At 32.2% G+C, this 16828-nt stretch overlaps 2 protein-coding genes across 2 annotated transcripts; both read left to right on the forward strand.

The window, feature by feature from the left end:
- Window positions 1-4010: 4010 nt before the first annotated feature.
- On the forward strand, window positions 4011-6276 carry LOC143917191 (kelch-like protein 7). The gene is made up of 3 exons (XM_077438653.1): window positions 4011-4246; window positions 4330-4469; window positions 4553-6276. The coding sequence occupies exons 1-3, from the start codon at window positions 4134-4136 to the stop codon at window positions 5074-5076; spliced, it is 777 nt and encodes a 258-aa protein (XP_077294779.1). The 5' UTR covers window positions 4011-4133; the 3' UTR covers window positions 5077-6276.
- On the forward strand, window positions 6197-7543 carry LOC143917259 (kelch-like protein 23). The gene is made up of 6 exons (XM_077438742.1): window positions 6197-6319; window positions 6399-6551; window positions 6622-6773; window positions 6844-7063; window positions 7158-7338; window positions 7419-7543. Exons 1-6 carry the CDS (start codon window positions 6197-6199, stop codon window positions 7541-7543), a joined length of 954 nt encoding a protein of 317 aa, XP_077294868.1.
- The last annotated feature ends 9285 nt before the right edge of the window (window positions 7544-16828 follow it).

Raw genomic sequence — 16828 nt, forward strand, 5'->3', positions numbered from 1 at the left:
AATCATAGTATTACATTATTCTAATGTTAATGTACAGCATAATAGGAAAAATCGCTCAAAAACCTATTTACAATTCAAGCGCCAAATATAATACATTTGTTTAAGAAATATACAACTTTAATTATTTATAATTATTTTGCTTTTATAGCACACACGTACATACATACATACATGTACTAAAAACACTATAATATTGTATGTATAATATAATAATATATATGTATGTAGAAAATTTTCTACTTCTCATTTCCATTTTCATTTATTTAAATATTTGTAATAGGAAATAATACGTTTTTAATTCTCATTCATAATATTTATATACATATGTAGATCAAAATTGCAAATATTATATTCCATCTCATATGTCAATGTGAAAAAAATCATGATTGAAATATTATTTATTTTCAAATGAATCTGTTCTATCCTAAATATATACATATTTTCTTATTTAAATACGCTTAAGTTCCACATTATGTTTTTGTCATGTGTAACATTTGAATTTTCAATCGTTTGTAATATATAAAAACGTCGCGTTTTCAATGCAAAACTTATTTGACCCTTTGACCCCGGAAATATATTTTCATTTCAGGGGGTTGGATGACGTGGCCCCTCACCGTCACCACGGGTTCTGACAGAACGATAATAACAATAACGGAAAGTCAATAGTGGGGTACCCTTATCTGAGGGGTGGGCGCCGGATAGGCCCGGCCGCGGGCACTCTTTGTGGCCAAATTGAAATCCGTTCTCAACCCTCCCACACTCCGCCCACTTCCCTCCCACTCTGTGGTCCTCGCACCTTCTGGGACCGCGAAACGGCGCCCTAAACTTTCCATTATTCCCTTTACAATTGCGGACCCGCAAGTTTCCGCGGATAAACGAAAAAAGAGTTTCTATTTGCACCCGCCCCCCCCCCCTGCTCTTACCACACCTCCCTTCAATCCCTATTTCACTCGCAGGTATACACAGAATTTCATTCAATACATCACATTTTGTATACATACGTAAATAAAATGTACGCGAGGCAAAGGTATATGCAAGTAAATGATTTATAGATGTCTAAGTTTGTTTTCACACTTTTAAAATGGTCCAATTTTATCTGCTCACTTTGAGATAATATGGTCCAAATATTTATTAAATACTGATCTATATTGTAGTATAGGCTTAATAAAGAGGTGTATAAATAAATACTAATCACAAATTCGTACCAAAACCTTGTCAACTCTTGGTCAACAAGTGAAATAGGCTGAATGCAGCTGTAGATTTAAAATAACATGTACCCTGATGTTAAAAAGAAAATATCAAAAAGATACATATAATCCAAAAGTCATAAGAAAATAATAAAATATTGTTTTAAAACAATTACTACTTCTGGTTTATGAAATTTAACTAAAACCTTATCAACTATATGATAGTACATGAAGAATATATATGTATGTACGTATATATATAAATTTTCAGCTCGTGAAAAAATCGTATGGTGATAACATTCTCGACTTTTCTAAGTGCAATAAATCCCACTTACAGCTTATCAAATTTGTTTTTATTTACATGAAATTGATACAAGGATTATTAATGGGTGAAAAAAAATAGTAGAAGAAAAAGGGAACAAGAGTCAACCAACATTTCCGGTAAACATATCTTCACAAATTTTATTGGATACTTCGTATTAAACTAAAATTAAAGATATGAAATTTTAGTTCAATACGCTGAAAGTTTTTGGAGAAAAACTCTAAAAACCTCGAAACTTTTAGAGTAAAAGAACTACGTTCGGATAATTTAAAAAAATTCAAAGGGTCAGAAGAAAATTAATTCCAAAATTTTAGAAATAAAATAGAGGAGACCTATAAAGGGATGTACCACTTCTGGTCAACCTAAAAATTTGAAAAAAGCTTCGTCGTAACGATAGGCATTTCAGTAAGTGGTACTAAGTTTGAGTTTGATTAACGGTATTCAAATTATATCCAAACACAAACATTTTCAATTTCAATAGATCTCGACTGATTTTAAGACTCTTGATCACATTTTTATTTAATTAGTTCAATAATATTTTTATAGAATAATTCTACTAGACGTATTAATTAACTTATCAACCGTGTTTCTAGTACGTGTCAGCAATTTTACGAATTGAATTCGAATAACAGTGTTCGAATAATCTCCAAAATACACAAAGAACATGATCAGGAACTTAAATTTTCACATGATCACAAAACTTAATCTATCAATACTATGTATATATGTAGATAAAGTAAAAAAACGTAAAGGAGGTTTGTAAAAATGGAAGTTTTCTAACTGTCAATTTTACAAATGTACATACTATTTTTTTTAAATTCATTTAAGTAGTCCTCGAGTCAAGCAATCCTACTCTAATACATTCAAGAAGTTGAAATTAGTATAAAAAAATATACTTCTACTTTCGATAGTCAGTTGTTATTTTATGCGGTTTTTCAATGGTATTGAGATAAACTCGATGAACAAACAATGTTTTGCGGTCATTAATCAAGTAAATATTATCACATTATTTACAAATTTTAAATTTTGTTTAATTCGGAAGAATTCCTTTTGAGTGCAAAAGATGCATGGTGAATTCAAGTAGTTTGTCATTTTATTATATTATAAAATGTTTGTCAAATATAAATATCAAGTCTAATCTCTGAGAATACGATTATTTTATATCGGATAAGTGGTTACTTATTTTTATGCGGTTTTTATATAATATTGTAAAAACATGTTTGTCTGTGGTCTAATGGCACATCCGTGTAAATAATCCAGAGTTAACCCTTTAACTTAAAATTCATTGGAAAATATCCGTTTTTTTACTGCAAAATATGCGAATGAATATCTCATTTACAATTGAATCATTTGAAATTTCATAAGTAAAAATCACAATACTGATCCAGATAAAATATTGAACAAATATTTCATATGTATGTGAATAACAAATATTATTAATTTTAGGCATCACTCTTAAAAACATTTTACTTATCCATTTTGTATAAAACTTACATTAAATATTTTTTTTTAAGAATGCAAAATCACATAAAATTGAGTCACAGCGAAGTTCAATGGTTTACTAATAGAGTTTGTGGGTTTAAATCCCGGGCAATTTAAAAAAAATCATTTCAATTTCATGATGATTACGAGTACGTTGATTGATTGTTTGGTAAACGGAATATTAGCCAAATGGACACTTGGCCGACGTATACTAGGCCAATGGACATTAAGCCGACATACATTTGGCCACACGGACATTAGGCTAATGGGCATTTAGCTGAATGAAATTTTTAATTGTTTAAATTTATCAAAGTTTAAAATTTTTATGATGTCAAAGTGATTTCTGAATAATGTATCTGTTTTCAGTGAACTATTGAGTAATTTCGATACACAATCAGCCAAATGTCCGTCGCACAAGTGTATATTCAGCCAAAAGTCCGTGCACGGATTGTTTCGATTGCTTAGATAAAAATCTAAATCTAGATCTTCCATTTCCTATTAGAATTCCATTCTTGCAGATCAATAACAAAAATTCTATTGATAACTGGATAACTAAAATAGCATTAACAGTGGGAAAAAATCCCAAGTGAAAATACATACTTTTGACTTTTGATTTGAACTGGACGACTACTTAGAGAGATTTGAAAGCCAAAACGTATTACAAATGAAAGATAAAATACCAGACTATAGATTCCAATATTCATTTTGAACAGAAAATTGACAGATTTTGAGACATCGACCGGACAACACCAAGATATAGAAAATTCACGCGATTTAAAAAACACATATATCTCCGAATCTCGAGCCAATCATCATTTTTTATTACCAGATTCGTGTTTACTGGGCATATATCTATAAGAAAAGTTATATCTCGTCTCTCAACCAAAAAAAGTCGTCATTTGTCGAACAGTGTAATTGTTATATGTTTCAATCAAGCAGCAAATGGGTTAAGATATCCTTATCTATCGTGATAATACTGCAGAACGATAGTTTACACCATTCACTGCGTTGCTGTCTGTGGTATTAGTAAGTCTGACTGTATTATCTGACTCTTATGTACATATGTATATTTCTACCGTATTAATGATGTTTAGTTTAAATTTGTTTTCTCAGAAGAAAACTGATAGAAAACTAGAAACAAGATGTTCGTAGTGAAAGCGGAGTCCGATTTTGCTACAAAACGTATAGAATATTTGTATAACGCGACGAAAGAACAAAAGTACTGCGATTCTGTTTTTACTGTTCGAGGCCGGTGGTAAAAATATTATTTTTTGTATCCAAAAATATTTAAAATCCAAGTTTTTTTGTCGGTTGTATTATCATTTTTCATAATTGCAGCTTCCACGTGCACATGGTCGTGTTATCGGCGTGTAGCGAATTCTTTGGGATAAACAAAGGTCTACTGAGTAAAATTTTTTCCAATTTTGAGTTCGAAGTTATCGAAGCAATCCTCGAGTACTGTTACACTGGAGAAATAAGTACGAGTTTATTAATATAAAAAAAAAACATTCAAAATGCGTGCTTTTGTCTTTAAATGTAATAATATAACATATATTTTTAGGTATAGACGAACGTCACTACAAAAATTTAATGGAGCTAGCCAACCGGCTCGAAGTGAAAATTCCACCGAAATTTGAAAAAGTCAATCTATCTAATTGTCTGAAAGTTTTGACACTAACGGATGATCCCAAATTGAAGCAAAGGGCAATGGGCTTTATTCTGAAAAATTTTGAGACGGTGAGTGCTGCATGTATAAAAGTATATGCCACTTTATTTTTTTCAATTCCATTTCTATTTCAGCTACACAAAACGCAAGATTTTCTCAATCTACCGACTTCTACTGTGATCGAAATCTTGAAATCGGATGATTTGATTGTGCCTTCCGAAGAAAACATATTCAATTCTGTGAAATTGTGGGTAAATTATGATGATGAAAACCGTAAAAGTGACTTGGTACAGCTGATGAGTTCTGTGAGGCTATCCTTGCTTTCGACAGAGGTACTTGAGATTTATTTGATACTAGTGTTGTGGCGGTTAATTTCAACGGGTGACTTCGGAAAGGAATTAATACACGAATTAAAATAAAGTTACATGTTATATAGGCATATAGGTAAAAATCGGGTTTATAGACGAGTTGGATCCGTTAAGCTCGGTAGCCGCTGGCAGTGAACCCGCTCCTTGGTGTGATTGCCTGTTTTGTGCGAGTACTCGAGTATTGCCGTGCCGTGAATAAACTCGACTTTTACCAGATGAAATACTCCGACATAACATATACTGCCTGGTTCACATATAAATTCGGACAGTTGGGCATCGTACGGAAATATTCCATATATTGCGAATAAAATATACACGCATTCGTTTGTGGTTCAGTACAAATTCATCTAAATTTGAATCAAAAAAGGGCATGTGTTGTGCCAAATTGACGCTTCATCTTTCTTTTCACACGCATCCACATACTTGGCATCCACATAGCGTCTGACATTTTGCAGCGCATCTGATGCTGACCGCACCCATTTCAACTCGCTCAATATCAGGAGCAAATGTCAGACGCTCGACAGCCCCCACTTTCCCACTGCCCCGCTTTCAAGTGTCTCCTCGATACGATCTGTCGTCATTCCACATCCCTATGCATTGCGTATACTTTTTTTTGAAATTTCCATAATTGTCGTCACCAACGCCACATACATACATACATCACTTCCGTTTTTTATATATGTATTATACTGTTGTGTAGGGGTGGGTAGAGGATCCAAGTAAAAGGCCAAAGTCGTTTCACAGCATTTATTGGTGATTCAGGAGATACACGCACCGCCAGTGCTCCGTCCAGAATGTCTTGATGTGGTCTTAGTACCTCCTTATAAAGGACAGGTCACTCAGGGCATCTTCAACGTCCGGTTACTTCCCCATTATTTAGTCACGTACTAGATATGTATTCCCACGACATTCAGTCCCACGCTATCGCTGTCAGTTCTGAGAAGGGACAGGGTGCCGTTACTAAGCCAATTCGGTGGTCATTGTTTAGCCTACTTGCACTTAGCCTGGAGGTAATCCTCGAAACCCATTTATAACGGCGGCTCCTTTTAGCATACGCTACAATATTATAGTTTATTGCAAAAATTTCATTTGAATAATGTGTTATATTATAATATATTTTCAGTTTCTTATCAATGAAGTAATTACATTCTGTATTTCGTGTGGTGAGTGTATGACCAGTCTTACACAAGCAATTGTAGCCAGAACTTCATTGAATAGCAAATCTTTTATCCCAAGTGAGACACCTCGTGGAAAAAGAGAAAAAATAGCACTAGTTGGGGGACCTGGCTTAGATGTGAGTTTTATATAACAAGTATGTATAGTATTTTGATAAGATTATAAATTAATTATTTTATTGCATAACGTGTTTTCAGGTTGCAAATACCATCGATATATATGATGGAGAAAACGAAAGTTGGGCTCTATTTAATATAAAATTTAATAAATATGAATTTGCGTCTGTCGTCGTAGGACATTGGATGTTCATCATCGGCGGACTGAATTCTTCACATCAAGCAGTGACTTCGGTAACGTTTTCAGATATTGTGAAACACGTGCTTAGAGTATTCGGAATATAGCAAATTTATTTATTTTCAGGTCGAATACGTTGATTTGAAACACGGTCAGAAATATCCACTAAAGCCGTTAAATCAATCTCGTTCTGATTTATCTGCAGTGTCACTTCGTTGCGATTCATCCACGGATATCTACGCCATTGGTGGTGATGAATCTTGTAAATCAGTGGAAAGGTGATTAAATATAGCAACAATTTCATTATATCAATTGAAAGACAAATTAACGTTTATTGATGTCGGATAGGTGGAACAGCAAGACTGGTGATTGGGAGATCATCGCATCGTTGTTGTTAGCTGTTGATGATCATAGAGCTTCTGTCATTGACGACAAAATATATGTAACAGGCGGGCAAATTAGTGAAAATGGAGACAGAATATGCACCAATAAAGTGCAGATGTATTCAGTGGAATCTAATTCTTGGATTTACCGTGCTCAGATGATTCAGGGAAGAGATAAACATTCGGTGAATATCAATTAATTTTATTCACAACTATCGCAAGTTATAAAAAAAACTACCCAAAATGAAATTAACCTAATTTTGGTTTTACAATTTTTAGAGCGTCGTATTCAAAGGCAAACTTTTTGTCGCTGGTGGATATCAAGCTCAAACTTTTACTGCTTTAGACAGTGTCGAACATTACGATCCGGTTGCAAATCTTTGGACAGAATTCACCAAATTACCGGCTCCTGCATTTGGAATCAATTTCTGTGTTTTCCAGAATAAAATCCTTTGCATGGGTGATTTTTTTTATTTTATATAACTTACTTTGAATTCATATGATTTAAATGTAGAGTGCAATTATTGTTTTGATTTTCAGGTGGATATTCGAGTAATGTTTGGGAATACGACGAGACAAGAAGAACTTTGAAAGCTTCTAAAATTCTAAGCAAAGCGAGAAGTTTTTCGGTTGCACATGTCATTCCATATGATTCAATTATTTAATCGACTATTGTTTTTTACTTCCCCTTATAGGTGTCCTCTTTTTTTAGTATAACTGTTTTTTTTTAGTATTACCAGAATATAAATGTAATAAAAAATAATTGATATATATAGGAAGTCCGCTGGGTAGTAGGGAGGATTGCAGGAGAGAGAGACAAGTAAAAACGATCTCAATTCAATCTTATACGTTTATTTAGAACAATAGGTACTCGATGCGCATACGCACCCGGTCCGCGTCACACCGCGACGCTACTGTCACTACCGGACAAGGTTCGGGAGTACCAACCTTAACATTAATACATATGTGTATAATACCAACTGTTCGGCATGAGCCACATCATTATACATAATTATAATCATTTTATATTAATATCCTACATATATGTATGTACATATTTAAAGTATACTTTTTGTAAAATTTGAATTATTTATGTATTTGGCTTATATCTAAATGTTTGAATAAATATTGTATGTATGCTTCTCAAAATATATTTATTATTCTGTGTATTTTTATCCAGATGTACTGATTAGCAAGAGAGTGGCCAAAGTCATATGATACTTTTTATCAGATTTAAATCTTACTCTCAATTTTTTCTTAACCGTAAATCTTGGATATTTTATTGTCAGTGGCTCACAAACTTATTTTTTATTAATGTTTTTATATAAAAAATATAAAATTCGTTTTCAAATAATGTAACATTTTTCTCTCCGGAAAAATAAACACTTTTTATCGCAAAAATTCAGATGCTTCATGACCAGAGATCGGTGGACAAGTTGCTTTTCCCACAAAAATCGTTCAATATTGTCAAACTTTTTTTTGCTCTTTTGTAGAACAATAGTAATTGATAAAAGTTAACCATTTTTTTTGAGCAAAAGCAACTTGTCCGCCAATCTCTGTTCAAGGCTTTTATACTTACACCAGTGGTTCTCAAACTTTTTGATAAATATATTTTTTTGATTTTTTTTTAAATAGTAGATGACATCGTAATTTTCATACTTAAATTTAATTAGTTTAAAAATATTTTTATGGGCTCATTCTACTAGTCTTATTTTTGAACTATTCATCCTTGCTTCTACATAGTAAGTGTCAGCAATTTTACAAATTGGATAGGACTAACAGTGTTCGAATTATTTCCAAAACACACACAAACACATGATCGGGTATTAATGGTTTATCTTTCTAATGCCTTGTGACGTACAAATATAAAGTAAAAATAAAATAGTCGCAATGTTATACAATACTAGTGGTTTTACCTAGCTTCGCTCGGTATTTGTAATATAAACCGCTTAAACATGGCTAATCTAATAGTAAACATTTTATTAAATTTATTTGAATAGTTTTATTTTATTTCAGCTTATTTGAATATTCATTTGTTTTTTATTAAATTTAACATCACGGAATCTACCAACCAACGATAGTTACATACATACAAAGTCTCTTTCGAAATTATATATTAAGAAGATTAGTTAAGAGCTGTTGTAGATACATATAATATACTTATTTAATGCAATAAGATTTACTGCCCTCTGGGAGCTCCCATATATTCATAAGACAATAAAATTCGCTTAACGCCTTAAGAATAATGATTGTCTTGATTTGACGCATTCGAATGGGGAGGGGGGGGAGTTGGGATGAATCCCCTTTCTAGCCATTAACGTGGCACAATCTTTCATAATATGCCCGTTTGACAGGGATCATTAAATCAAGTGTTTTACCGGTGGCCGGACGGTCATTTGTATTAGATTTACTGCCCGAATTTATTGCGCAATAACCGGCCGCAGTTAGGGGGAAGGCTAGGGGTACCATAGACACCGGGAATAGCCTCCCCTTGTGCATCTCCCACACCCCTGCATGGTCGTTGTTGAACACCCGATTCCGTTTTTTATTCATTCAAATTTAAATAGACGAATAAATCATATTTACACTCCAATAAACGGACACAAAAGACAAAAGATAAAATAAATACCGTTTTCGGGTACGTCGTATGTGGACTGCAGACCATAAAGCATTCATATTAAAAAAATTATATATAGTATATATATAATATATATATATATATATATATATATATATATATATATATATATATATATATATATATATATATATATATATATATATATATATATATATATATACATATATTATATGATCAAATCGTTCGATTTGATTGTTTGTCATGGTTTGCTTAAATACATATATTTTAATATTGAATACGATTCTTTTTTATGAAAACACACAAAAGTTTTATTTAGATATTTATTTTTCAATACAAAGCGATCCAAACAAAATCTTAAAAACATTTAATAAATATTATTTCATTACGAAAATAAATATTTTTGTATTTTTAAAAAATATAATGCGTTCTATTATAAATATAAAATTCAAGCAGAACCAGTTTTATTTGATCAAAACATTCACGCATGATTTATCGTATTCTGGCAATATTGACTCAATATTGCGCCGTGTCGTCACTTTCAAAATTAAGGGAAAGCTCTAGTGTTCAGAATGGTCAGTTCCCTCGTCACAATATCCAAAACAAATTAGTAAAATAACCCTTGGCCGATTCAACCAAGTAACAAGCGGTTAATATAGTAGTACGAGATTAGTGCATTTTTACATCGACAATAATTTCACATTTACCTATTTGCAATTTTGCAAATTTGCTATGAAACTTTTAACTTAAAATTGAAAATGTGATTCACGTGCTATTCCTATTAACAATTCAACAGAAATATACTAATAAATGATTGATTTTAATCGTTAAAAGTATCCGTTTGTCTTTCGACTTTAGGAAAATACGTTATTCAAACACGTTAAAATTTTGCTGTATAATTGCGAACGGTAGACTGGATTTAAAATATTTCAAATAAAAGTAAGTATTTAAATTAATAATATTTATCGTTTACGAATTCATTTTTATTTTCAACTGTTTTCTATGTTGATTATTGTAACCCATAATGAACATGTATCAATCTGAAGTACATACATATGTATGTATATGATATAGACATTTTAAAAGGCTCTCACACAAAAAATCATCCCAAATTCAATACACTATTACCTACTATGTAACTGCTTTTCCATAAATAATATACATAAGTTGATATTTTACGGTTTTTTTATGTTTATATGTTTAATTTTTATTTCACGTGTAACAGCGTCATTTTTTTAAAATGAAACTACATATTTTTTAACGTGTGTATACAATGTTTTAATTATTTAATTTTTCATTTTATGTGTTGTGTTAGTTTATTGTTGTATTTAATGAATTTAATTTGTTTCACTGTATTGTATTTATGTGTATAAAATAATATGAAATATATTTTTATTAATTAGCAACGATTTTCATTGAAATACCCATATCACTTTTTTTTTACATATTTTGAAATTTTTTTTTTTACTAAAATCGGTCAAGGGGGGGCGGATTTTTAAATTTGCACCCAGGCCCGGATTTTTTTTCTACGGCCCTGCCAGTGATCACTCTGCTCAAAAGCATAATATGCTAAACACTAGTCCACGATGTTGGTTGACTATTTTGACAGTTACTAGAGATGCTAATTTATTCAATGTTTTTAGTACTTCGGTAGAGGAGTATTACTCCAACTTGTATCCCGGAAATGTTAAATATTGTTTTAATATATCATTACCGATATAGCAGGTAGTTAGAATTTTCTGCAGTAATACCAGTGATGATAAATGTCGTTATTTATGGAATCCCCCAATTGTAATGCGTCAGATGTCTTCGGATTTAATTCCAAAGTTACATTCTTAAATTAGTCTCTGACAAGCGAAATAAGTAGAAGAAAGTTTCTCGCAATCATTAGTCAAAGTTGTTAATTCCGGAACGGAATTAAGCATGTAAGGCAGTGTCACGAAGCTGCGTGGGCGTCTTCGGGATCGTTTGACCTTAAGCGTCCCTGCCGAAAGTGATATAAATAAGAAAGGAGTGTCGCGTTCATCTCAAGGGGAGGTCCCCAAGTATCTGAGGTGTACGGGCTAATTTTTTCTTTTTTTTTTCTTCTTTTTTTCCCGTTAGTAGGGCCGGCCTGGGCCGAGCGAACTGTTCGTGCTAATTGTACGTGCTGGTGCTGTGGCGCACGTGACTCGGCTGTTTAATTTTATAATTGCGGCCCAGTCACCGAAAAAGGCCTAAAAAGGTGATACGCTTCGAGGTGACTGATTTTACATCGCTTTCGTGACAGAAATCACAATAAAAGCTCGCCGCGATAACGTCAACCACTCACACCCACCCTCGGAAAAGCTCAGACCCGCCGAATCTTACGCCTAGAGTTTTTCCTTTTTTTTGGTCATTTTTCTCGCCCGTCACACTGTATTGTGCTGTTACATTTCTCAAGAATGTTTAGAATTCGTTTAGTTATCTGTTGGGAGCTTTTGGATAAGTATTATGAAATTATGAATTATTTGTGTAGTGAAGGATTTTTCGTACTTTATCTATTAGCATACATACATATTGTTATGTACCTCGCTTATCAATGTAGTCGACTAACCAGTAGGGATAAGACACACCATTGATTTGTGGCACACCCAATTTAATAAGTAGCACCATTGATTTGTCGCACACCTAATTTAATAAGTAACACCATTGATTTATAGCACCCCTTAAAAACAGACTAACCAAAATTATACGACACGTGTCTTCTACACTTCATTGTTTTAAAAATGAAAAATTATTTAATATTTCATTGGAACGTGACAATATATATGTATATGTATGTACAATCCCACGACAGGAAATTGGGCCCACCCGATTTAACATATAATAATATTGAAGATATATTGTGAAAAAGACAAAGTTATAGGCGTTTAAACAATTAAAATCTGATAAAACAAGTAGGTAGTGGAAAGTCAAACATATGTATAAGGCTACTGGCCACTAAATGTTTTGCGTTCGTAAACGTGTTTATTACGATTTTAACCTTCGAATATCGGAAGCGATTTAAATTTATATCGGTGACCAAACCGCGTAAAATGAAAAAGCTTCAAAACGATCGGAAGAATGTAGGAATAGTTTCAGACCAATAAGCGAAGTGAAACATAGAAAAGCCTTGTAAAAATACTAGTGGCTTGTAATAATAGTGTGAAATAATAACACTTTGTGAATTAATTTAAACAGAAAAAGCCGTTTTGGAATTGGAAATTGGACTTCTCTCATTTTCATTAACAGCGGCTCATAAACATACATATGTATGAAGGTAAATCACAAAATATTTTATCAAAAGTTATATTTATTTTAAATAATTCTAGAAAATCATTATAATCATATAATCATTATAAGATTGTAATGATTTTATTCGACATCTCAAGTTTACGTGTATTGAATGGAAAGCCAGTAAAATATCGAATTAACGTTCAGTTTTTAAATTATAGTCTTGTGATTTTGCAAGCAGAATAAAACATGTATTGAAATACAATATTATAATTCCATTATTAATTTATAGAAACGCCACGGAAAATATGTTAAAAGATATAAACTGTCACATTTTATTAAATTACATTGAAATGTACGATACGTTTACTTACTTCTAAACATAAAATCCTTAAAGGGATTTTAAATTATAAAGATTATTTATAAAATCTGATACATCTTTACTATTTATACATGTGTATTTATAATATAAACATTATTTTTTGTCGTTTTTAACCAGTTCAATTTACCTGAGCAATGCTGAGAAATTCAAATAGAAAAAATGGTTTGACGACAATTTAGATTTTGAAATCGAATAATTAGATTTAAAAATCAAATATAGTGAGTCTTCAAATAATTAGATTTAAAAATGAAATATAGCAAGTTTTTCAAACTATTTTCTCACCGTTAAAGTGATCATAACTTTGACCCAAAATACAATTCGCACTTATCAACTATTCACCGCATCGAGGAAAATCCCCCTCGGGTGAGAAGCGTAAAAGAATTTAAAGTTTTCCCCTGCACGATTGCACCACCACCACGGGTCGGAAAATGCATGTTCGAAAGTTAACGCTTGAAAATTTAATCGCTGAAATTTTGGTGTCGGAAAATTGAAATTCGCATGTGTATACGTACATACATATGTGTGTGTTTTCAAAAGTCAAACGAGTTGCTCCAACTCGAGCTTAAAAGCTCGCCCTTAACCGAGCGCCCTCAATTGGAGCGATTCAACCCCTAACGTCTGTAGGGGTAAATACCGAACGACCATTTTCCAATACTCGAAAACACGACCGAACTTTCACACAATCGAGCACGGTCATATCGAAATACCTACGTAATACACAGGGCGTCTAAAAAGCTACTGGAAAGTGGTTATTATTCGTATAATATATAGAACATATATACATAAATTTATAATTTACTAATCAGCAACGTTGCCTGGACGTATCAAAAAGACTTTAGGTGAAAACACACAGATTTGAACATGTAAAAAATGCTAGCATGCATATTCTTGCATGAAAAAATAAGATCGTACAAATTAAAAATCATTTTTAGGAACACCCTTCCCAGCTGGAAGCCACGAGAATGCGCTTGGTGTGCGATTCAGTGTATTTTTGCCCTTGGATAAGGGAAAGTATCACTTTTGGTAAACTTAATGGTTAGAACAAATTGAATCGTACGGCATGGGACATGCTCAACGCATAGAGTGTTATTTGGCCTTAAAGTTCGGCCAAAAATCAAAAATTTAAGCTTTCACAAATTCAGTTTATATTGGGGTCCCAAAGCAGGTAAATAAATATGACATTACACTGCGAAGTCCTTACCTGGGTGAAGCTCACCAGCCAAATGTAGTCGCAGTCTAATCCTGTCATTTGCGTGATATGCTTGTTTTTGTTCACGGAATTTTGCTGTTGAACAACCTTTCGTTTTGATTATTTTTGTGTTAAAAGTGTTTTTGGTATAAAATTTTTGTATAAACGTTGAGAACAAGATATGTACACTAGATCAAACAAAATTTCATTCCTTTTAAAATTTTATTTGACATGTTTCGACCTGTCAACAAACCCTACTGTTTTCATTTAGGTTTCCTTTACTTTTTTGTACAAATTGTATTTTTAAACGTATTGTGCTTATTTTAGCGGAATTAAATTTATGTGATATACAACTTTAGGACTGTTACTTTTGTTCTAGTGAAGCAAAGTTTGCCTGAATTTTCCCATTAAAAAAATAATCAAGCGTATTTTGGAACTCCAATTTTTTTATTTATTTTCATTCTTTATTTATGACTCAAGCTACAGAGAAAAAGCTGGCAGCATTTGAAATGTGGTGTTTCAGGAGAATGTTGAGGAGCCCCTGGGTGGACAGAGTCCGAAATGAAGAAGTGTTGAAACGAATGAAAAGAAAACGAGAGTTATTAAGCGTCGTGAAGTGCAAAAAACTCGAATACCTGGGTCATGTGATGAGAAATCCGAAATATGAAATCATACAGCTCATATTGCAGGGGAAAGTACAAGGGAAAAGAAGCGTTGGTAGAAGACGCATCTCATGGATGGGCAATCTCCGTGGATGGTACCAATGTGACTCCACAACACTTTTCAGTGCAACCATGGATAGAGAGAAGATATATGTCATGATATCCAACCTCCTAGGAGGAGAGGAATAAAAAAGAAGAAGAAGATTTATATTCCAGTTTCTTAGGATTCTGTCATATCTATGACCAGAAAGCATCTACTTGATATAATAAGAGGAGGTACTGAAAGGCTTTTTATTCAAAAATCCAAAGATTTACAAGAAAGAAACTAGTAATTGTTACCATGTGCCCTTCTGAAGAATTTCTAAAAATTATCAACAATTTCAAGAATGTTTATAACCGTGAATAGCTCGCATGTACATATTTAATAGTACAGAAAGCTATTTTATGGTAAAAATCGCAAAAAAATATTTTTGGCCAGGTTTTCAGGACAAATACCACTATGTATGTGCGACGCTTCCAGCTGTGATGGGAGTATTCTCATGTCAGTGCTAATTCGTACTATTTCAATAAGTTTCTTCAATCATGGAATTCACCGTTATCGATCACTATGTTCTAGTTAGAAAGTAATGATATACATTGAAATGAAACTAATGAAAACCTTGTAAAAGAAGTCAAAATACTTTCAAATGGCTTCCATCTTTTCCAACACAATTTACAGTACAATAATTGACTACCTTATTATATATAATACTTTAATATAAACGCTTAGAAATACATATGTAAATATATAAAAATGTTGGAAAAGTACTAAAGTCAATTCTATTATTTACAATCTATCTCCGAGAGCTTTTTGAGCCCCTTCATCTGTTTACATACAAATGTATATAGGAGAGATATTTCCGATGTTTAATATATCTGTATTTCAAATATTTAAAGTGCATCCACAATACCAACAATACGTTCCGTTATGAACTGACCCGTTCAGCTTCATATATCAATATTGGAAAAAATAAACAAATCGCAGAATAATTGAAATCGGCTTATGAATCCTGGTTGTTTTTGTACATATAAATGTACGTATGTACATATAAATTTTTGTAGTTATTTTGATGTGTGTGTGTGGGCATTTTTATGCAGCCAAGAGGTAATTGCAATTGGCACGATACTTGAACAAATGTGCATGACTGGTACACCGATAACAACGGTGGCTAATTGCTCGAAATGCCATGAAACGGTGTTAAAAAGTCAAACGTCATTTTGTGCCATGGAAACTTCATGTTTCTTTAATTATTGTCGTTTCCACAAAATGTTCAATTGATAAGAAGCAATATAATAAAACTTTTTTTTTATTACGTTCTGGTTTTGAATAGATTACTAAAATCAATACATGCATGTGTGTATGTATTATATCATATTATGATTTAGAAGTACACCTATTAGTAAGAGTACATATTACTAATACGAAGTGTGTGGCATATAATGATGTTAAAATACAAGATGAGCTCTCGCATATTATTACATTTTAGATGCAAATTTTAATTTAATAATCTGCAGAATTTTAAGCAAGTTCAAGCATAAAATGATTATTTTTAAATATCACTTTTATGGGTATTTTCAAAATATCACTTTTATTGTGAGTAAAATTTTCTTTTTATTGGGGAAATATATAAAAAAGTATAAATATTTTTTAGTAATAATATATTCAGCAGATTTTTATTAAAAATTACAGTTTTTGCTTAACTAATAGTAGTTATTCCAATTCAGTTCGACGCTGATTTAAATCTATATTATTCAAAATTAAACGATATAAGCTGCTAGTAACGAGCTTCTCAATTTTATCGTTTCAATTCCAAAGTGTTTCTCAAATATATTGAGTGATAGTGT

This window comes from Arctopsyche grandis, chromosome 9 (assembly GCF_051622035.1).
Source record: "Arctopsyche grandis isolate Sample6627 chromosome 9, ASM5162203v2, whole genome shotgun sequence".
In the NCBI taxonomy this organism is placed as follows: domain Eukaryota; kingdom Metazoa; phylum Arthropoda; class Insecta; order Trichoptera; family Hydropsychidae; genus Arctopsyche; species Arctopsyche grandis.